A 23,865-nucleotide genomic window follows, 5' to 3' on the forward strand; every position below is an offset into this window, starting at 1 on the left:
GATAATTTTCATTTTTGGGTAAACTATCACTATAAGGCCAGTTTAAGTGCTGTGACAGTGATGCAAACTACAGCCCATTACTGAAATGCAGTATAAATTATCCAGATTTATGACCCTTGAACATGGAGACCAATTTTATAAGCAGCTCAATGTTAACAGTATCTAGATTGACTAGTTTTGATGGAAACATGAACCAAAAGTTTGTCTTTCTGGTTGGTTAGTTTTTTAAACAAAAATTGCTTTATCGCAGTGAAAGTAAAAATAATTATGGGAATAGGCCTCAAGAGGAGTCAAGAAGCAAACCACAATCTTTTTAAGATTACTGTGCCACATCAACCACAGTTCATCAGTCTTCAAGGAATCATTTCATGAAGTATGAAATCCTCCCGTCTGAAAAGGCCATTTATTAGAACTAAGCTGCAAAAACGTCTCATTTGTCAATGCATCAACACATGGCCTTCCATGTTTACATGTGATACTTATTTGTTGTTCAGAAATGTGGCCCATACTGTCAAGATAAGCTAATAAGGGGAAAGCATATTATTCCTAAATGCCAGAAAAACTTATGATAAGAGTAAAATGAGGAAAAGTCTGTCAAAAATTGTGCTGTTCCTGGCTGTGTGTGGAGCTTGCTGCTCTGCATATCATTTTGAAGGGTATAGTGTCTGAAGCTTTTTTTTTCTTTTTTTTTTTACTTGGTCACTGATCGTTTCAGTCTGATCTTAACAGTTTGTGGGGGAGGGTGGAAAATGGGGAAAAAATTCTAACAGGTAAAAATAAATAGTCAAGAAAGGAAGGAAAAAATAAAAGTTGTAAGTGCATGCAATGACCTATTTTCTCAGCAACTCTAAATTGTCTGTCTTAGTCTTTTATTTGTTGTCAGTAGGAACTTTAAATCTTTACAAAACAGAAGCCATAAAACAAACCAAAAAGGTAAATGTCCAAAACTGGCCAGCAGTGTCCCCAATTTTTTTTTTAATTGTATTTCAGTCACCAGCATTTTAATTGTACAGCTAAACTGGTATGAGTAGAAATCAGTGTCAATCTCGCATGCTTTCAGCCTTTTGTCATGTGACCTCTTTCTCCATTTCCCACTTAAAGGCAGATGACACTTACATGCAGCTGAAGAAGGACCTGGAGTATCTCGACTTGAAGGTGGGCTCTAGTGGATCTGCCTTCAACTTCCACCTCCTTCCACCTCCTCCCTTCCTCTCTCTCAAGGCATAAATTCTTCCTCAATTTTCTTTTCCTCTTGCTTATTCTCCGTAATAGCTGATCTGCTCTCTAACACTACAGGACATGTAGAATTAATTTATATACTGATGATTACATGCATTTTCATTAGTCCATTTTTTAATTGCTCACTGAGAGCCATGTGTGATATTTAAGCTTTTACTGCTAAAAATAAGATTGTATGCTGTAATTAAGATATAAAAGTCTTTGTGGATGCATGGATGTAGTGACTGGCAATCTGTAAAGATTTAAAGTCAGGTTACTGATGGCTGTGCATTTTAAAGGCGCTGTAAGTCATTTTTATGGAATAGCACTCAAAATAAATAAAAAAAAATCTTGACAAAAATGACCCTACTATCTGACACATATCACTGAAATAGATGTTGTTGGAAAGCTGTCTTGGTGAATGTGGGCCACTATTGTAGCCAACCTGAAGGCTCTCTCTGCCTATCAGGCATTTCGATTTTTCTCATTTGCTGACATCAGGTTTGTTGACATGCCTTGGAGGGCGAGATTTTGTGGAGAGGGGCTGTTTAAAGTGTGCCAGAAGTTAGAAATCACAAACATTGCTTACAGCACCTTTAAGAATCCACGTGGAGAATTTGACATGCCCTCTGCTGTATGTCATTGCTCATGGGGATTGGAGGTCAGAGGTCAGACTAGAATCTAATTAGCTGATTTACACAAAATTGCCTTTCCAAATGGCAGTGGCATCCGTAGACTTGATAACTCTTGTTTTGCTTCACAAACTTTGCAAACCATGATCCCCAACATTCAGTCCTGTTTGATGTGGAGTGTTTGAGTTGAAATTGATAGTAGTGCCTCATGTTTTAATATTTAAAATACACTCACCTAAAGGATTATCAGGAACACCATACTAATACTGTGTTTGACCCCCTTTCGCCTTCAGAACTGCCTTAATTGTACATGGCATTGATTCAACAAGGTGCTGAAAGCATTCTTTAGAAATGTTGGCCCATATTGATAGGATAGCATCTTGCAGTTGATGGAGATTTGTGGGATGCACATCCAGGGCACGAAGCTCCCGTTCTATCACATCCCAAATATGCTCTATTGAGTTGAGATCTGGTGACTGTGGGGGCCATTTTAGTACAGTGAACTCATTGTCATGTTCAAGAAACCAATTTGAAATGATTCGTGCTTTGTGACATGGTGCATTATCCAGCTGGAAGTATCCATCAGAGGATGGGTACATGGTGGCCATAAAGGGATGGACATCTTCAGAAACAATGCTCAGGTAGGCCGTGGCATTTAAACGATGCCCAATTGGCACTAAGGGGCCTAAAGTGTGCCAAGAAAACATCCCCCACACCATTACACCACCACCACCAGCCTGCACAGTGGTAACAAGGCATGATGGATCCATGTTCTCATTCTGTTTACGCCAAATTCTGACTCTACCATCTGAATGTCTCAACAGAAATCGAGACTCATCAGACCAGGCAACATTTTTCCAGTCTTCAACTGTTAAATTTTGGTGAGTTCTTGCAAATTGTAGCCTCTTTTTCCTATTTGTAGTGGAGATGAGTGGTACCCGGTGGGGTCTTCTGCTGTTGTAGCCCATCCGCCTCAAGGTTGTGCGTGTTGTGGCTTCACAAATGCTTTGCTGCATACCTCGGTTGTAACGAGTGGTTATTTCAGGCAAAGTTGCTCTTCTATCAGCTTGAATCAGTCAGCCCATTCTCCTCTGACCTCTAGCATCAACAAGGCATTTTCGCCCACAGGACTGCTGCATACTGGATGTTTTTCCCTTTTCACACCATTCTTTGTAAACCCTAGAAATGGTTGTGTGTGAAAATCCCAGTAACTGAGCAGATTGTGAAATACTCAGACTGGCCCGTCTGGCACCAACAACCATGCCACGCTCAAAATTGCTTAAATCACCTTTCTTTCCCATTCTGACATTCAGTTTGGAGTTCAGGAGATTGTCTTGACCAGGACCACACCCCTAAATGCATTGAAGCAACTGCCATGTGATTGGTTGATTAGATAATTGCATTAATGAGAAATTGAACAGGTGTTCCTAATAATCCTTTAGGTGAGTGTATGTAAGATGCCAACATTTTTATCCCCAATTTACAGAAACCATTTTTATCTTAATTTCAAACAGATCAAAAGTATTGAACCACTCATCTATTCAGTACCAGGGCTGAATTGGTAATCTGGAATACCAGGCATTTTCCCGGTGGGCCGACGCACTTTGGGGCCGATCAGGGGTGGACTGGCCATTGGAAGAATCGGGCCGGCCATGAAACGGGCCGCGATAAGCTGAAATGAGACACTGCATTATGCAGAACGGGCCACAAAATGGTGCCGTGATATGCCGAAGGGGGCAGCAATATGCAGAAAAGGACAGCGACGACAATTTTTTGGCCAGTTTCTATATAAAATCCCGGGCCGATTTCTTTTCCCAGTCCACCCCTGTTCGGTATACAATGCTTGGGTGTGTTGGCTGTGTGTTCTGTTTGGATGTTTGGATGGTGTAGTTCTTTGTCAAAGGATGTCCAAGTTTGCTCTTTGGAAAAATATCAAGACCTCTCTGATGAGGGTTTGTCATACATGCATTGTAATTGTGCCCATTTGTGAAGTCCATGCTAATTATTTCCATGAAGACATAAAACATTTTTTTACATTCTGAGGTTTTCTGTTCACGAGTGAACATTTAAAGACAGCTGCTCTTACTTATAGAGTATCCTAAAGCTAACCCCTGTTTATCACTAAATGATAGTCTTTCAGTGGGTTGCAGCTTGTCTTTGGGTTCACTCCCACATGGTTCACGTTAAGTTCACAGCTGATGAAAATTATTGATACTTTGCCAAATAAAATCCACACTTTGGGTGGATCATTGAAGCTAAGTTTGTTTACATGGTCGGAGTTCAGTAACCTGTTTGTCAATAGACAGTACCATCTTGTTGGTCTGGCAAACGATGTGAGTTGCTTGATCGATGCCTCATAGTCTTGATGGTGATACAAATGTCTTGGAAATTGTGTGAGCTTTTGTATGTGTTGAATTTAACAGGTAACGGGACATGACTCCCTTAAAGATCGACGTCCTCGGCCTGTTAAAATAGCTGAAAGTGACATAGATGTAAGTTTCTCTTAAAAAAAATTCACTTTTTGACCCCTTTCTCCCTACTTGTTCTCGTTCTCTGTTTGCTTTGCAAAAAAAGGCAAAAAAGCCATTACTAGAGCCTGAATATATGAGTAAACAAAAACAGACAGCGGGACACACTGTGGGGAGAAGCGTGCTCTTGCTGTGTCAAGCCAAAATTTAAACTATTGACGAGGGTTTTTATATTCAGTGCTCAATTTAAAGAGAAAAATACATGGAATGGGAGTTTTGTACTTTGAGCTTGTAAATTTTTCAGTTTGATTTTTGTATTCCAGTGCTCTCTCTGTTTTTCATTTGATTGGAGGTAAATAATGTTGAAGTCCTGGCTTTTCATCATTAACAATGTTTTAGTTTAACAATTTATAAGAATTTTGTTGGTGGATTTATCCAAGTGATGAATATTTAATGCTGTTAAAATAACAATATGTGGGTAAAAAATAATAACAGCTTAATAATTAATTGGAGGGAATGATAAACAGAGCGGAGAATAAACAGGCAGAGTGAAGAAGACTGTAAACAAGAAACTTCTGCCGCTTCTGTCTCTCGCACTCACGCACACATACACTATAACCCATTTTTCATGGAGAAAATGCTGTTTGTTTCTGCGAATAATGACACCAAAATTGTCTTGGGTGCAGGGAGTTTATGCTAATGAATATCTTCAATAGTGGGAAATGTTGAATATGGAATAGCAGAAGAATGTACTCCATTGGCCCTCTGTTTTGATTTGTCTGCAGGCTTTTGTACAGTAGATTCTTTACTTACCAGTGCACTCTGTTTAGTGACCATATTTTATTGCTGCTTTTGATTGTATCCGCAGGTAAAGCTAAGTAGGTTATGTGAGCAAGACAAGATCCTTCAGGAGCTGGAGACAAGGATACGGACACTCAAAGAAGACAAGGTTTAATAAAAACAAAACTTATACCACTAAAAATACATAAATAAATTCTGTCTTCAGTCTTAAAGGAATATACTATTTGAACACAATCGACAACATTTTTGACATTATGTATTACCACAAATGTATTTTGATTTACCCTTCCTTTTCTTTAATAAAAGCAAAGATCTGGGTTACTGTGAGGCACTTACAATGGAAGTGAATGGTGGCTAATCTGTAAATGTAAAAATTCTCACTAGCCTAATTTCCTTTTCACGCTATTTTGTTATCGACAAATTGTAAATGCGTAAAAAAACGTTTGGAAAATTTGCAGTCTTCTGCCTGTTTCCATTCAAATGGCCTTGTATCGATAACAATGGTGTGTGTATCGATAACAATAATTGTGTACCTTTCGCCTCCCAGATGTCCCTAATGTTTTTTCCTCTGAAGTTTTGGTAAAATGGGGAGAGTATTGAGACAATTCATCGAAATTAGCCAGCTTACTGTCATTTTAATTTCACAAAAAAATGCAGTCAGAAGGGTCTGAAACGGCCCTGTGTATAAGGACCATCCATTGATGTGTATATGCTGTGTGCATAGCTATTAAAGAAAAATTGATGAGGTGTAGTATCAGGGTTTACATATGATACATTTCTGATATTCAATAGGCTATTTTTAAACAATCATCTAATCTAAAGCATCGCCATTTTTATTTCATATTTGTCCAGCAACTTTTAACGACCAACTGAACTTGATTGTCATCTAAAAGTAATTTAATGTCATACTACAATTGACATTTTCTGAAGAAGCTCAGCAAATCCGAGGTAAAGAGGGTTATATTTAAAATATTTAAAAATGTCAAAATGTTCAAAAGCTAGTTTTCTGAAAGTGAACACGGCATTGGACAAATAGTTCTGATAATGTATAGTCTACAAAAAATTGCAAAACATTCTGGAAATGTCATTCAGCCGACTGTCAACAGAACAGGGTAAGGCTAATTTAAGTTTGTGTAAAGAAAAGGCATATAAAGGTCTAAAAATATATTGGTAATTAATTATTTTATTTAATGCTAAATTTATTTGGTAATTTATTTAATCTAATTTAATACAGGGAATCTTGCCAGCATTTTTTCACAAGTATAAACAATAATTTTATAGAATCAGTATGTTAGTGTTCCAAAAAAGCACAATGATGCTTTTTTCTTAGTATTGTGTATTCACATAATTTTTTATTTAAAACAACTTTATTTAAAACAACTTTTTGTTTTTTTGTTTTGTGAACTAATTCTGTGACTGCCGTCTATTATTTTGAATGGTGTGGAAAAGAAATTTTAATAAAAACCGTATGCTACCACAATTAAAAGTAATCATCATAGTTCATTGCACAACAAATAAGTGTATTTTGTCCTGTGGCACTAGCAGATTTGTTAAGCATAAAGGAAACTTGACCAAGATACTCATTAAGAATATGATTTTTATTATTATTATTATTTATTTTTTTGCAATTTAACTGTTATAGTAGATGGTGTTTAGGTGATAAGCCATTTCTTTTCTTTGTCTCTATGTCGTCCTTTATCTTTATCCTCTTCTCATTCTCACCCCATCTAGGATAATCTGGAGTCAGTTCTGGATGTTTCCCATCAGCAGATGGAGCAGTACCGAGACCAGCCGGCTCATGCAGAGAAGATCGCCTACCAGCAGAAACTTTTGCGGGAGGATGTAGTGCACATAAGGGCAGACATTTCACAGGTGTCTACGGTGAGGACATTTACCCAGGCCTATACACACAGAAGATCCATGCAAAACTAAATTCAGCTCATTGCAGCTTCAGTAATGAAGATCACTTCTGTCATGTGTTGGAAACAGGAGATGGAGAACGCTTGGGCAGAGTACAGCCATTTGGAGAGAGATGTGAATGGACTGCAATCAGCCCTACAAGACCAGATGACCCACAGTGTTCTCTCTCAGGTCAGTATACTGGTGGAGACATCTTTCATAACCGCTTCTTCAAAAACGTTTACATCTGAACTGAAATTTGGAATCTGAACTGTTAAAATATTAGTAAATATTATTATTAATATTAAGTCAAAATAATAAAAAATAAATAAATAAAGGTTGCAGTTAATTCACCACATTTCAGTACACTCAATAATTGCAAAAATAATTACTGTTATCAATCAGATATTCTAAACACTCTCCATGTCTTCCATTGGTTGAATAAACAGGTAGTCTTACCCCAAACTGATGCCATAGATGAAATTACTCTGACGTCACACTGCAGCAAACCGCACTTCCGGGTTCTTTCGAGCAGCAGATTTCAATGGTGGAAATAGGCAGCGCTGCAGTTTTAATAATCTTTTAAGCTTTATAGAATGTAATATTGTTTTAATTTTAATAAAAGTTATTATAAAAGAATATGTCACAGTGAAGAAATGATTTGGGCTCTTTTCTGAAATATCAGCAAAACAAATTTAAACTTGCTTCAATGAGCCTGTATGATTATGTCGGACATGTAACAGGTCGATGAACACACATCCTCACGTTTAACATGCTTCTAAATAAATGTTGCTGTAAATGTTGCCTAATAAATGTAATTTTATCCACATACAATAATAATATTTTATTTCAATATGATCATATTCCATATCAAAACTTAATAACAGCCATTTCGATTGAACAGTATTATTTACAACATTCATAATAAATGTAAAGACATCATTTTAGTAGTATGACATTATTTGTATTCACTCATCCTTTCACAAACAGTAGTCCATGTTCTGCGGTGGTGGAGATGGGCCCTGCTCCTCCTGTTATATCGTATATGGTGTTCTTGATCATATAAGATCATCATTAGATCATATATGACCTCATATCTGTCACAGCAACAGCACTTTGGAGATTAAAAACCAGCTGTTTGTGATCAGAATTTATTAAATTTTTTCATAAAAAGGTTAATATCCACCAACAGCTGCCGCAGGATTGTGTGTAATAGAGCAGACGTGATAACGATGACGGTGGCCCGTGAAATATCATAATTTTTTTCCTGATGCAGCGATCTGGTGGAAATGTGAAAAAGCCCTAATATCCAATAAACTTGGGAAAACAGGTGTTTCAACCCCACAAACAGCAATTTTTGGGCTGATTCAGTGCAATTTGAGCAAAGCGCCGATAGACAGTGGTTCTTTTCTGGGCTACCAAAAGAACCCGAAAGTGTCTGGGCGGAGTGTTTGTTTGTAAACAGTAACTTAATCTATAGGTTAAAGGGATGGTCACACTAGGCTTTGAGCAAACACATTTTTTTTCGGACAAAGCTACGAAGCCAGGATATGATGTCACGCAGGAGGACGTCTGGTGCAAGTAAATAATATATCACAAATAACAAATAACATTATATTAAACATTTAAAAATATACTGTCTACTCACTTTCCTGCAACAATAAATCTAATTTGTTTCCTCTGAATTAAGCCAAGAGGTCAACATGTGACGTTTCGATCTCCTATAGGTAACGCGTTCTCTTGTCGTACAAATTCACGGTTCAGAGTTCACCAAACTTGAACTTTGATACACAATGTAGTACGAAATTTCTTTGCATGAGCTTACGTTTCTGGTCTGCTGTATTCGGATGCATTTGAATGGGAATGAATGGAACATGAAGTGTAGTGTGACTGCCTCTTTTGACAGTATTGCTGTGTTGGGATTTCAAACAAATAGAGCAATGTTGAAAGTCCAACAGAACCACAGTGTTTACAGTTTTCAGGGAAATCAGCATACAAAAGGCTTACTTATAGCACCTTTAGCTGGGAGAGGAGAAAGTAATTTAATGGTGAAAATTTACAAACAGCAGCTTGTAATCTGTGATAAAATAATTATAAAATGGATAGCTCTAATTTTAATTCTGATTGTATGAGCCCTGTTCGAAGCTGTTATAAAATGACTAAACACATACAGTATTTGTGAGCCCACATTATACAGTATATTAATGCGTCAAGTTGCTGCATTGCCTTAACCACATACAGCCAACATTTGGATAATGAACCCTTTTGCTTTGTGGAAGAATTATTACGATGAATATTAGAAAAAAATACCTTAAAATGTTTATAGAAGATTGGTATCTTTCATCATAGTGCTGTTAATGCAGTTTTATAAAAGTCTGTGCTTGAGTCTGTGCTTCACAGTGATTTTACATTGGGCAAGGGTGTTTTAGGCATTCCAGTAATCCCAAGCTAAAAACACTCCTAACCCGTTGTAAAATCACTGTAAGGCTTATTGCTTTAATAGAGGGCAGAGGTCTTTCTCTGCTCAAGCCAAAAAATGTATTTCAGCTTTTATCTTTTTAATGCATACTTCCAAACTGAAGTATTGATACAGCATCAGTGGCAGACTAGAGCAAAAGATATTAAACCGTGTCAGCCCCCTTTTTTATTCAGCATGCACCTCTTAGTCTGGTAATTGATTGAGAAAAAACAAAGTGATGAAAGAGATGTGGAGCTCTTGGAACTGGAGGGAAGATCTAATGTCAGTTTTTGATCAGTGTGATAGAGCCGTATGAACGAGGCATGCAGTGTCTCACATTATTGATTTGTGAGAGAGCACACACAGACACAGTCAATAAATTATGGCTTGTTCTGAAAATACAAATAAGAGAAAATCCTATCCTTTCTTCAGTGTTTCTTTGAGTTCTAAATTTGCCTCTTAGAAAGACAAGCCTCGAGGTCATCATATATTTTTTTAATAGTGATCTCAGTAATAACAAGTTTCATACAATATTCTATTCTATATATATTATTTTGTGAGATCTGGTTAACTTCTGTGTTGAAAACTGTTTCATATATAGAATAGAACGCATCGGGACACCTGCTGTATGAGGACTCCTGTCCGCACAAAATAGAGGTCTGTCCAGGGGTTGAAAGTCTGGCGGCAGGCATGGGTGATGAACACACGGTATGTGCCATGGCACCATGCCTATCTCGGGACTCGAGTCTGAAGCCAGTGCTGAAGTGGTCTCATATGCATCAACCCCAGTGGCGCGACTGCTGTGGAGGATGCCATATGCCCCAGGAGCCTCTGGAATTTATTTAGAGGGACCGCTGTGCCTGGCTTGTATAAGGTGAGGCATTTCAGCTCCGACTTAGCGGGCTCATTGGTGAGGCGCACTGTCATTGAGACTGAGTCTAACTCCATGCCGAGAAAAGAGATGCTCTGAACCAGGGTGAGCTTGCTCTTTTCCCAGTTGACCTGAAGCCCAAGACGGCTGAGGTGCCTGAGCACCTGGTCGCTATGGGCACATAGTGACTGTTGAGAATGGGCCAGGATGAGGCAGTCGTCAAGGTAATTGAGTATGCGAATGCCCACTTCCCTTAGCGGGGCAAGGGCTGCCTCTGCGACCTTCATGAAGACACGAGAGGACAGGGACATGCCGAAGGGGAGGACTTTGTACTGATATGCCTGGCCGTCAAACGCAAACCATAGGAAGGGTTGTGTCAAGGCAAGACAGAGACGTGGAAGTACACGTCCTTCAGGTCTACCACTGCAAACCAATCTTGATGCCAGATGAAAGTTAGAATGTGTCTTTGTGTGTGCATTTTGAAAGGGAGTTTGTGTAAGTCGCGGTTGAAAACTCGCAGGTCCAAGATCGGTCGTAATCTGGGAAGCTGCCTTTCTTGGGTACGATGAAGTAAGGGCTGTAGAAACTCTTCTTGATCTCGGCTGGAGGGGCAGGCTCTATCGGGTCTTTGAGTAAAAGGGTTCTCCGCACGCAGGGTGTTGGCGTCTTCGCAGTGCACCGAGATAAAGCGGACACCACGTCAACTGCGTCGCCGAATAGACCGAACTAGGAGACGAGGGCGTTGAGGAAGCGTGCTTTGTCCACATACCGCATCTTGACCAGGTTCAGCCATAGATGACGCTCCTGAACCACGAGGATGGCCATCGCCTGCCCGAGTGTCCGTGCTGTGACCTTCGTGGCCCTGAGGGCAAGGTCGGTCGCAGAGTGCAGTTTCTGCAACATGTCGGGGTCAGGACTACCCAAGTGCAGATCTTTATGTGCCTTGGCCTGGTAAACTTGCAGGAGGGCCATGGCATGCAGGGCGGAGGCGGCCTGTCCAGCCTGTACAACCGCGACCGCAATGTTGCCATGGTAAGGTTCTCGCAGTGAGAACACAAACCATCCACAAACGCTGCCTCGGTGTGATGGCTACCCAGACACACGAGGCAGCGCCTGTGACCGTCAGGAGCAGAGAGAAATCGACCGCATCCAGGAACTACACAGGGGCGGAAGGGCATCATCATAAAGACACGTCCTGAAAAGGACGTTCAACGTCAGCTGTGTATTGCACTTTTTAGAGAAAATAAACTCTTTTAGCAGCGCTATCGAAGCGCCCAGGGCAGAGAAGGAGAAAGGTGCTGATATGCGCCATAGATCCAACAGCATAAGCTCTGCAGAGGTGAGTGGATAGTAAATGATCTCAGCTCGCTGATCACACAACCACTTCGATCCGAAGAAAAAATCTGAATGGACAGATGCATGATTCCCTCCTTTTATACCCGTATGTCCGGGGGAGGGACATGCAAATTCTGTCTGCCAATTTCTCATTGGCCTTTTCTCAAGTTCAGAGGTAACCGAGGCCTTCAGTGAAGTCCCCTAGTGTCACTTCACTTGAAACAACGTTGAAGTGAGCGACAGACGAGGAAATAATTTTTCCTCTTATCTCGTTCTGTCACAAAATGAAGATCTGAAATGTAGGTGGCATGCATTTTAGACTTCACAGATGTGCTCGTCCATAGACATTCGGTCTAATTTTCAAATTTCTTTCAGTCTAATAGTCGAATATCTCAGCCTCTGAGTGGACTAGAAGCTCAATCAGTCATTAGAAAGCTGAGATCCTCCCATTTGCGATGATGTACAACATTTTCATCAATAATCGATTACATACAGTACTGTGCAAAAGTTTTAGGCACTTGTGAAAAATGTTTCATAGTTAGGATGTCTTCAGAAATAATACCATAAATAGTTTTCATTTATCACTTAATGTCATACAATGTCTAGTAAACATAAAAAAGCTAAATCAATGTTTGTTGTGACAACCTCCACCTTCAAAACAGCATGGTTTGTAAAACTAATCAAAGAATGACCCAAGTTAGTTTGGATAAGAGTGTCTGCTACATGCCTTATATGTACTTGAATAAGCATATTTTTAAAAACAACGATTCTAGTCCTTCCTTGTTCTAATCTTTTATATTCTTTTGTCAGTATTATTCTGTTTAATCTAATCTGCTATTATACAGTATTATATCCCTATAACATGCTTGGAAGTGTAATTTGTGTTACTGTACAGCAGGAGAAGTGTCAGCTGAGGAAGGAGCTGTGGAGGATCGAGGATGTGCTGGCAGGCCTGAGCTCCAGCAAAGCAAACTACAAAGTGACCATTGACTCTGTGCGGAACCCAGGTGAGAGCGGGCCCCTGCCTGCCATCACCCCCATGCACTGGAACTCAGAGCAAGGTACTGAGGTCCATCACTACATGCAGCTGTGCTTACCTCATGGAGGTGTCACTGCTAATCATGAACTTGTGTTTGTGTGTGTGTTGGATGTTTGTGTGACCCAGAGAGGAAACTCGTGCCTTCGGCGTCATTGTCCACAGTGCCTTCTCTCTCTGCAAGCCCTTCCATGGGAGAGCTAAAAGCTGCCCATCGCAGTCCCCTGCAGCTCTCACAAACACTTCACAAGCCAAAATGGGTGAGTGATTGCAATGCAAATATCAAGACCAGGATTATTATCATTTTACATTTTTTATTTAGTTTTTATTTCTATTTTATTTTCAATTTGTTATTACAGTTAAGTTTAGTTTTTGTTGGTTTTCACTTTATAATTTTTTACAGTGTATTCTATATCAGTCTTTTTAGTTTAAGTAATTTATAGCTGCCAAAGCTAATTCTTTAACTTATATATTTTAAAGTGTCACCTGTTAAATTTCTCAGGGCACTATTGTGTTGCTGCTATCTAATGGCCAGCCTGGTCTCATGAAAATTACGTGAGCGAGGCAACATTTTTGCAAAACAAAATGACGTGCCTTATTACATGTTTGGCTGCAGTTTCCCATGAATTGTCCTGTGAAGGGTGCCAAAAGCGAGTGAAATGGTGTCGTAATCATACAAGGTTTTTAAGGTAAATTTTAAATGGAGGTTTTAATGAGTAAAACATACTTCCTTAACCTAAAACTTTAACGTAAATCTAACCAATAGTGATATAAAATGAAAAGAGAGGTAGAGTCAAAACAGGCATCCTACCCTTAACCAACGCCAAACCTAACCAGTAGCGCCCAAAAAAAAGTGAAATTAAAAGCAAATATTCTGATGCAACAATGTCATCCAGTGTCACTTCTATGACACTCTCGTCTCACGTGTCAGCTTGCATGCTTGACTGTTTTCGAACCGATGTCTTCCAAGTTTACAGTCCAACACTTTGCGGTGAGCTACCACATAAGCTAGTCACACTGGATTAAGTGTGTAAATGTAGGTGAGTCTGTAATACAAGTGTTAATATGTATAGTTTTTCAAATGATGCATTAGAGTAAAATTGTTTCAATATCATAACATAGCAGTGTGCGAGTAATAGTGCGTTAATTAAGTGTTTATAAAGTCATAATCAGCCAATAAGGAGATTATCTGATAATAATTAGATCTGGAGATAAGCAGTGCAGCAGTTAAAACATCTGGGGTCGTATTACAGAAACATCCTAACTCTAGAATTCTATCTTATCTTGCTTGAAATTGACAGATCTTAGAGTGATCATGACTTACCCTTTTTTATAATTTTATTATCTTACCTGAGGTCCACTTATAATTTTAGCATAGTTGTTTTGCACCAAAGTAGTTATAATTTTGTCATATATAATAATTTTCCACTGCCTCTGGCCCTCTGTCTGAAATGCTCTGTTTTAAGCTGTCTGGCCCTTTAAGACTTCAATGGAACCAGCCACTGTTCTGATTGGCTAACATCGTGCAGCCCTTCCAATACAGCTATATTTGAAACACAATCCAAAGAAAATGAACAAACTCCACACTACATTTCTCGGTTAACACATAACATATACCCAACACATTTCATCTGAATATATTAAACTGTTCTCTCAAGCAGCACCATAAAATATTAAACAGTCATGAAATATTCATGAATAAAATGGTTTACTGTGTATGATAACAGTCAGAGCCGTTTGTCTAGTGCATGTTTTTGTAGAAAAACATTCAAAGTCATATAGGCACATAAAGGTGCCCTGTGTAAGTCCACTTAGGAGGAATCTCCCATGACAGGCCCATCTCTCCTCTTCACTTGGGTGACTGACACTTAGCACAAGTGGGCGGTGCAATGACAAAAAAATAGGCATTACATGTGCAGATGTATTAGGTCCTTGTTACGTCATAAGTTCCACGAATTCCAAACGAGACATTTTTGCAGCTTGGTTTAAATAAATGCTCTTTTTCTATTAAGGATGAAGTTTTCAGTTCTGAAACTTACAGTATGTTTTATAGAACAATGACCTCTTATATGTCAAAAGATCAAGAAAAATTTGATTCCTCGTGTCATGACCCCTTTAAGTTCAAATCTGACAATCACAAAGTTAAGACTTTTTGCCCTTTAGCGTGGCACCTGAGTCAGAGCATGTGTACTTTATGTTGCTTTGGAACTTTGGAAGAGGTTGAACATTATATCCATTTTATGGACTTTGCAGCCTGGGGAAGATGTGCCACCAAGACCCCCGCTCCCGCAGCTCTACAGCCCTGACGAACACCCCTCTGCTGTGCCCCCTCTTCCCAAAGAAACCTCAGTCGTCCGCCACACTTCAGTCCGTGGCCTGAAACGACAGTCCGATGAGCGGAAGCGCGATCGTGAGATTGGGCAGTACACAAACGGAGATCAAAAGGTGTTCCATTCAACTACCCTCTGTCAAGTCCAGTTTCATTTGTTCTGTTCTGTACTACTGAGTGAATTTTAGTGCGGTTCTGAAATTTTGTCTCCTGGGAATTTAGGTTGAGATACGTGCATTTCTCAGTGAGCCTGAGCTGCTGCGAGTTGGTGGACAAATGGGGGGCTTGAGCCGTGACATTGGCTACCAAACCCTTCCAAACAGAGGTACTCACACACTCAGACCCAAACATGATAGCTCAAATTTCAAATTTGAGTCACATATATGTTGTTTCATACTAAAATGACATATTTTCTTCTGTGGAACTCAAAAGGAGATGTTACTGTAGGCAGAATTGTCTTAGTCACTATTCACTCATTGTGTTCTATGGAAGAAAGAAAGTCATAAAGGTTTGGAACAACATGAGGGTGAGTAAATGATGACGGAACAATCTTTTCCGTGAATGTGGGTGCTTTATTAGGACTTTGATAGAGGTGGAGAATTAAGCTTGTTATTTGAAAGGTATGAACCTCCAGCTCTTAATGATAGTAAGTTTGTCTAATCCAATTAAACTCTTTGTTAGGTTTGGCAGCCTCATCTTCAAGACTAAATCAGTCAACAAATATTTCATCGTTTGTCACCCTCAGAAGAGGAGTCACCACCACAAGCTTGAAGGTAGGCCCTGTGAGTGTGTTTTCTGGTAAGATTCAGAGGGAAATAAAGGCGTTGTCATAGCTTACTTTGGCAGAGATGACAAGCGGCAGGTTAATTAAATGCAGCACCAAGTAAAGATCACTGAGCTTATAAAATAAAAACACCCAGTATGGGTTTAACCAGACTGTACTTTGTGAATTAATTACTGCTGTAGTGCTGCCATGCACACTGTGAACAATCTCTGTGTGTTGCTCCCACCCTGACAGATTCATGTAGAAAATATTGACAGAAATGAACATACAGCAGAGATTTGAAACAGGACAACCTTTTCTTTGTGTGGTATTATATATTCTATTGTATTTCTTCCTCTCTCTCTCTCTCTCTCTCTCTCTCTCTCTCTCTCTCTCTCTCTCTCTCTCTTTCTCTTTACTTATACACAATAAAACAAGACAAAAAGGTCAGATGGCCATTATCACGCACACACAAAAAAGAAATACTGGCCTGGATCAGTATCTTATATCATCTTGAAGGGGGATTTATTTTGTGATAATGACTGGCTGACAGGGTATCCTTGGATCTTTAAAAAAATGTTAACCAGTCTTAAATTCGGTTTATATACAAGGTTGAGAGGGTTACTTTTGAAATATATTCCATTACAGAATACATGCTATAAAATGTCATTTGTAACGTATTCCGTTAGATTACTCAAGGTCAGTAATATATTCTAAATATTTTGGATTACTTCTTCAGCACTGGTAGATTTTTTTCACCTATTTGAATATAAAACTCTGCCAGTACAGTAAGACAAAATACACATGTTAAAAATACATTCTCTGAAAAACCTAAATATCTTATGCAGTCTTGTTTCTAAGACAAGATCAATCTAATTGATCTTGTTTTAAGGATTTTTAGAGTTTTTACAGGAAAACAATACAAAGATTATTATCAAGAATACGATTTTTGCCCTAATATCAAAGGTCTTACTAGAAAAAAGAAATTATGATCCAAAGTGAATTTTCGTGATACAAAATGTTGATCGTGTCTGGTAACATGTGCATGTAAAATGACTAGAAATAGCATTTTAGCTTAGCGTTAAGCTGACAATTTACACAAGGTTTATTTCTAATTCTTCTGCTCCAAACTTACTTAAAACTTACTTCTCTGTCTGGTCGTGTTTCACCGCTGTTCAAATGCTCTTTGGATCACATCATTTATATGTATAAATATTTTCCATCTGAAAGGAATAAATATTAAATTAAACAAATGACAATTAAATGTAAAGTAATCTCTTCAGTAATCAAAATACATTTTGAATGTAACTGTATTCTAATGACCAATGATTTAAATTGTAACTGAAGCGGAAATAACTGTAGTTACTTATATTTAGTATTTTAAATACATAATAATCCTGTTACATGTATTTCGTTAGTTCCCAACCCTGTCTATATATATATATATATATATATATATATATAAGAAAATGTCTTAAATGGCATTTGTGGAAATCTTAAATTTGTTGATGTAAAGACAATAAATGCTGTGGCTGCTTCACACTGCTGAATTCAGTGGCTTTGAGGTACAGTAAAGATACAGTGGCGTATGTATAGAAAAGAAAATGTCACCAGTCACGGTTAACTTTGTCATTGTAAGACGTTTTTCTTTTTTTGGGGGGGTTGGCTGAGATGTGCATGAAAATCAGTAATCAGTTGCATTAAAAAGACTGTTGAAAACATGCCTTTACCGTAGATGAAGTTATCTCATACTGTATTTACAGCATGTAGCGTTGGATTATCCGATTGATTCTAGGGAATTAGTTCTTCTTAAACTGCTCTCTCTCTCTTTCTTTTCCTCTCTCTCTCTCTCTCTCTCTCTCTCTCTCTCTCTCTCTCTCTCTCTCTCTCTATCTCTCTCTGAATGTAGAGTTGGAAAGTCTGAATCATTCTAGTGAATCAGTTAATTTAGACAGTTCATGTAAATGAAAGAATTTGTAAAATTATTAATTGAAAATTGCTTTTTATTTGCATGAATTGATTAATTGTTACATACAAATAAATGTAATTAAATATTATTGTTCAATAAACTCATTTAGTGAAAAACAATAAATGGGACTTTTAAAATATATTATCATAATTTACTCACTTATGCTGTCTCAAACTTATAAGACTTTCTCTCTTCTGTGGAACTTAAAGAAATGTTGATGGATATTTGATGTGTATTGTCCATACAATGCAAGTCAGTGGGCTCCAAAAAAGACAAAAAGGCTCCTGAAGCAAACCGATTGGTTTTTGCTAAGAAACAGACAAAAATGTAACTCTTTTATTGCTATAAATCTTGACATCTGCAGTCTCCATGATTTGAAGCTCAATTGCACTTTCTTGCACTAGACACGTGAGACATGCATTAAGAGCAAGGACGTGTATGTGTAAACCATACATATTGACCTATTTGATGACAAAAAACATTTCATTGTGTAGTTGGCATGAATGTTTCTTAACATATTTTTAAAATTGATGTTAAAAAGTTTACAATTATTTTAATTCCCTTAAACCTGCAGATACCCTGTATTAGGTGGCTATATTTTACCCAGTAAATGAATAAATGTAGTATAAATATTGATTTGAGTTTAAATAATTAAGAAGATATAACTATATGAAAAGAAAGAGACCATAGAGTGGTACAAGAGACATGAAACAAGCACATCAATGTAGGAAGTCAGTTGACTAGGACAACAGGCAATTAAAACTTTAGCAGCCATTATATAAAAATAATAAAATTACATTAATTTTAAGAAGTCATGAATGAACAGTAATAAACAGTAAGAATTATCTTCTAAGTGGACATATATGCCCCCCCCCCACCCTTTCTTCCTGTCCTCCATGAAAATTGCCCACATTTCTCTCCTTCCTCTTTTTTCAACTCTCTCTCTCTCTCTCTCCACACTTTTCTGTGGTGCTGTTTGTTTCAGCATTATTAATACATTCACTGATATCTCCTAGGAGAGACCAAAGAGTGCCTTGGAGCAACTATACTCTGGGGAGCCCGTGCAGCAGCGTGGACGCATGAGTGCAGAAGAGCAGCTGGAGAGGATGAAACGTCACCAAAAGGCTCTTGTACGAGAGCGGAAGAGGACGCTCAGCCAAGGCGAGCGACAGGCCTCCTCATCTCGCGCCTCCTCTGCCTCCAGACCCGTGTCTGCAGACCTGGGATCAGTACGTTAGAGCACAGTGACACATACAGTACAATCCTCGAGAGAGGACTAACGCCCTGACATAAATGCACACTCAGCTACTTACACTGTTTTGGTGGAGAACTGTAAGGTTTGGCGTTAATGTGATCAGCATTTTACTAAAGTAGTGTCAACCGCAGGTAAGTGGGTATGTGAGAAGTGTTTTGTGGTAGGAGGAGAGAGATTCTTAATGCAAAGGAAAGTTACAAGTTATAGAGCCACACAGATGGGAAACAGTATAAGAAGAGACAGGAGTTCTACTGTACATTATGCCAATTAAAGTGGATCCATGTGTTTAGATGACTAATAATGAAAGTTGCAATGAACCTTTACACTGATGAAAGCTTCAAACTACTCTAATGATTCACATGCCTAATGGTATTTAATTTAAACCTTGGGAGGTGGATCTTAAGGGAGTTTCTCCTGTGCTTCTAGCTCATGCAGTAGTCTTTTGGGATCATGAATCAAAGCAGTATGCTTTTACTTGGGTGTCTTGGAATAAGGGGTCTAAACAACCTAACTAACACTAATATCAGAAAGCTTTTTTAACCTCTCTTTAACACTCACCTAATGATCCAGGTTTTGGGAAAAGGTGTCAGCTGGGTTGTAGTTGCTCAACTAAATCTCACAAGCTCTCAAACCTTTTAGCTATCCATCCCTCAGCCAGAGTTATTACAGCGTAATTACATTGTAACTACAGCGTAAAACTGAAGCTACCATTCCCTGACTCTACTGTGCTTACTTCACTCATTTATTTTTTATTTTGTTACTAATTTCATCCAATTTCACTTTTCACATCTGGCTTTCTAATCATTTAAGTCTAACTGAAGGATTCAGACAAGGATTTTTTTTTATTGTCAATTTAATATTAATTCTGCAAAATCTGACTTTACTCTAGCTAACCTGGTTTTATCATAATGAAATCCTTGATGGGTTTATAATTTTACAACACATCTTACCAAAATGTATTTGTGTATATGCAATATGAATAGCTTTAATTGGTTAAGCATGAATGAATTAAAGGAGTGGAAAACAATTACACTGTGTCTCCAGCTGTGTTTATTGTTCTACTTACTGAACATGTTTTATTAATCACTTTTATTCTCGTAACAATATAACAGAGAATTCTTGCCTATCAACAAGTTGCATAGCTCTGTTTTCTTCTTTGATTTTTTATGTAGATGTTTGCACAAATAAACACTTTGCTAGTAAAACAGAAAACATGGCCATTGTTCTTTATCTGTATACCTTGAAAATGGAACTGAAGTGTCTTTCACGGCCCTTTTTTTTTTCGTCAAGTAAGCACTGTAAAGTCTGGGAATAAAACATGGAATGAAGTTGTAGATGGATCATTTTAATACATCTTTCTTACTCTGTAAGAGTGTTTTACTCTACGGATTGAGAGCTTGTTAACAAGACACTTCACACACAATCACTCCAATCACTTTTACATTCTACAGTGGTACAAGAATTGTGCTCTGATAATATGCAATTATGCTTTGGGTTGCAGTTTATCTCAGTCCTGCATGTGTATTTATTTATGGGGGTCTCCTCTTGAAACTTATATAATATAAAGTAGGGATATAATGGAATACTTATAAATGAACATATAAAACACACAAGTCATTTCGGTTATGCCACAAATACTCTTTTGGTGCATCAGATATGCTTGTAAGAATTTCAGAGGGATTTTGGAACTTTTGGAATACCATAATGCATTTGGAGAGAACTCAAGTGTTGTCATGCTATCTCTGTGTTTCTATAATCAGTTTGTTCTTAGTTGCTAAGATGTTCCTCACAGCAAGATCTCTTGAACATTAAGAAGTGAAAATGGAAGCACTTTTGTACACTTTACCTTTCCTTCAAATCAAGACAAAAAACCAAAAGTATTGTATCTGACACAATTTGCTCTGTCAGGACCAGAGTTGTATGTGTGAGTTGTAGGTTGACCCTGTCAGGGCCCTAAGTGCTGTGTGTCTGTGTGCCCTCAGTGGAGGAGAGAGCAGGATTTTGATATGCAGCTCCTGGAACGAGCAGTGCAGGGTGAGGAGAAACCAGCTGAGCACACAGAGAGACAGCGCTCTCACTCCGATGAATGGCTTACCCTGAAGAGCAAACCAAGAGAGTTGGACCTAGAGACTCTGGACTACCAGTTGGACCTCAGCAAAGAGGTATCCATTCTGCTCTTGGCTCCCTGTTCAACTCTAAGAGGAGACCTTCAGTTGAAATGTGTCAGGGTCGTATGAGGCATACTAATGCAGAAAACATTGATGATAAAGGGTTAGAATGTTTTCATAATCTTCCATCTTCAAACGGTTGCAAAGTACTGTAGTGGATTTAGGTGAGTTGTTGTTAAAGATGCAGGGTGTAATTCTTGTGCTACTAGTGTGCCACTAGTAGCACAGGAACTACACATTGGTGCCCAAATGGAATTGCAAAAATAATGATGGATTCCAAACAAGTTCCCCAAAAGTTCCCTGGGGTAACAATTGTTTTACTAACAGATAGTCCAGCCCAAAATTTGCTTGACTAGGTCGTTTTGAAGGAGCCACTGTGTTGTTGACATTTGAAAATTATATTTGGCTCTTTTTTTTCAGATTAAAACTAGAATACAGGGCACTATAGGACAACTAAAATATGTTTAAAAAGTATTCATTAAAAATGTGTATGTTCTCAATTCCTGTATAGCTGTCTAAGCCACAGAAGGTGGCTATCCCTGAGCGCTATGTAGATCTGGAGCCAGAGGAGCCCCTCAGCCCTCAGGAGATGGAGGCCCGTCAACGCAAAGTGGAGCGTATCAAAAGCATTCTGGCCAAGTCTAGGTATTGAATCATCAGCGCTTAAGCTGTATTGCACCAATTTGTGCATTTCTTTAAATTCCTTTAATGCGATTGTAAATGCAAATAAACTGTATAGTTGCAATATCAGGAGATTGTAATTTTTTATTTTATGCATTTATCTTTTTTCAGCTTTAGCAGCAGTCAGTGGCTCGTTTCATTTTGATTAAATTATCCATCATTCAGCAAGATCACAATAAAACATTCCAGATAAACCTTTATTAAGTGCAATGAAAAGCATGGTTGAATCCTGAAAATACACTTTTCCAATGATCAATTCACATGTTCTTGTTTGTTTGAATTTCTCAATCAATATATCGAGTCCTTATCACTGATTTTCCCTTGTTTTTTTTTTCTTACGGACTTGTGGAATTCTGATGTGTTGTAAAGTTGGAAATGGCCTGCTTTGGATGTTTGGAATTTAATTCATAAAATGCACAGCTTTCAGAATGGAAAATCCTGCACAGTTTTCAAAATGTTGTGTAGTTTTAAATCCAGAACAATAAAAAAAAATGTGCCACTTCCTTGATACAGAGGTTACGTTTGCAATGCAAAAAGAGTCAAAAAGGTCCTTTTGCTTGTTTTATTTGTTTCATACTTTTTCTTTAATGGAATTGTTTGTGTGGTTTGAAAACCATATGCTAACTTCTGCATGCAAGCCCAGCCCCCCACTGTGCAAAACATAAATTACATATAGATAAATGACATTAAAGGGGAAATACAGGTGAGTATCAGCTAAATTAACAGGTGTATGCGGAACAATAAACATTTATAATATAAATGGCTGCCACTATATTTAAAGGGATGGTTCACCCAAAAACTATAATTCCCTCATCATTTACTCACCTTTATGTTGTCTCCAACTCGTCTGACTATCTTTATTTGAAGGATGTATGAGATTTTTTATAAAAGTAATCTATATGACTCGAGAGGTTTAATGTATGTCTTCTGAAGGCAAAACAATTCCTTTGGGTGGAAAAAAAGGACCACATTTTAAGTGCTTGTTCACTATAAATCTTGACATCTGGCCAGATTGAAACACAATGCAGGCTTCAAGATGGTGATGCTTTGACGCTACATGCAATTGCCAGGTACTTAATATAGGTATCAACCCAAAGCTATCGTACCGCATCAGAAGACATGGATCAAACCACTCGAGTTGTATTTGGATTATTTGATTTGATATGGATTATTTTTATGCTGCCTTTATGTCCTTTTTGGAGCTTGATGTTTTTGGAACTCATTGACTTGATTGTATGGACACCTCATACTATACATCCTACAATGAAAGAGTTGAGATGACATGAGAGTGAGTAATTTCATTTTTGTGTCAACTATTCCTTTACCAGAACATCCTCCTGCTGAGGCAGTGTATCATTTTGTTCACCATGAGCTTGCCATTGCTCACTTTGGTGTTTTTGTGTGTGTATAAGTGTCCAGAATATGCCGCCTCCAGCAGCAGTAGATAAACCAGTGCTCTCAGACATAGACTCAGCTCTACAGGAGCAGGAGAGGATCATCACCATGTCTTATGCCTTGGCATCAGAGGCCTCACTCAAGAGCAAACAAGTGGCAGGTAAACAAACACTTCCACTATGTATTACTACACATATACTCTAGACTGTCTCTGCAGTAATATATGACTGATGCACCGTTTTAATTCTAAATTGTAGCAGCTAACTTGAATACAGCAGCTAACAATTATAACTTGAATGATTTATACATAGGTCAACAAAAAATATGATTTTTATTACATCAATTGTAATACAATCAATCCATTTGTTCAACATCTTCTATCTTCTTTAGTGAATCAATGTAACGTTTTACTAGTACTAAGCCAGTATCTTCTTTAGTGAATCAATGTAATGTTGTACTAGTACTAAGCCAGTACAGAGTGATCTTTACCATAACTCTCTGTCATGTCAAGGTCAATTGTGAGGTCAATGTCTAACAATCAAAATGTTTGTAAAAAAACATAAATATCTGCTTCCTGCAGAAGTTAC

At 38.2% G+C, this 23,865-nt stretch overlaps 1 protein-coding gene across 16 annotated transcripts in view; it reads left to right on the plus strand.

Moving 5' to 3' along the window:
• plekha7b (pleckstrin homology domain containing, family A member 7b) overlaps nucleotides 1-23,865 on the plus strand; it is a 155,497-nt gene that overhangs the window by 125,038 nt on the left and 6,594 nt on the right. For 11 of the 16 annotated variants that reach the window (XR_007972583.1, XR_007972593.1, XR_007972589.1 and 8 more), the window contains 14 exons: nucleotides 1,102-1,155; nucleotides 4,274-4,342; nucleotides 5,187-5,267; nucleotides 6,851-7,000; nucleotides 7,109-7,210; nucleotides 12,578-12,743; nucleotides 12,848-12,978; nucleotides 14,972-15,163; nucleotides 15,270-15,372; nucleotides 15,729-15,820; nucleotides 18,796-19,008; nucleotides 21,017-21,196; nucleotides 21,714-21,847; nucleotides 23,296-23,438. Coding sequence is in view for 4 of the 16 variants with exons in the window: in XM_052150056.1 (XP_052006016.1) it covers nucleotides 1,102-1,155; nucleotides 4,274-4,342; nucleotides 5,187-5,267; nucleotides 6,851-7,000; nucleotides 7,109-7,210; nucleotides 12,578-12,743; nucleotides 12,848-12,978; nucleotides 14,972-15,163; nucleotides 15,270-15,372; nucleotides 15,729-15,820; nucleotides 18,796-19,008; nucleotides 21,017-21,196; nucleotides 21,714-21,847; nucleotides 23,296-23,438 (1,810 nt within the window). In the remaining 12 variants the exon portion in view is untranslated. Of the gene's footprint in view, nucleotides 1-1,101; nucleotides 1,222-4,273; nucleotides 4,343-5,186; nucleotides 5,268-6,850; nucleotides 7,001-7,108; nucleotides 7,211-12,577; nucleotides 12,744-12,847; nucleotides 12,979-14,971; nucleotides 15,164-15,269; nucleotides 15,373-15,728; nucleotides 15,821-18,795; nucleotides 19,009-21,016; nucleotides 21,197-21,713; nucleotides 21,848-23,295; nucleotides 23,439-23,865 lie in introns of all 16 variants that reach the window. The other 5 variants (XR_007972587.1, XR_007972596.1, XR_007972590.1 and 2 more) reach the window with 3 other exon arrangements.

Source organism: Xyrauchen texanus, chromosome 2 (genome assembly GCF_025860055.1).
Source record: "Xyrauchen texanus isolate HMW12.3.18 chromosome 2, RBS_HiC_50CHRs, whole genome shotgun sequence".
Lineage (NCBI taxonomy): Eukaryota > Metazoa > Chordata > Actinopteri > Cypriniformes > Catostomidae > Xyrauchen > Xyrauchen texanus.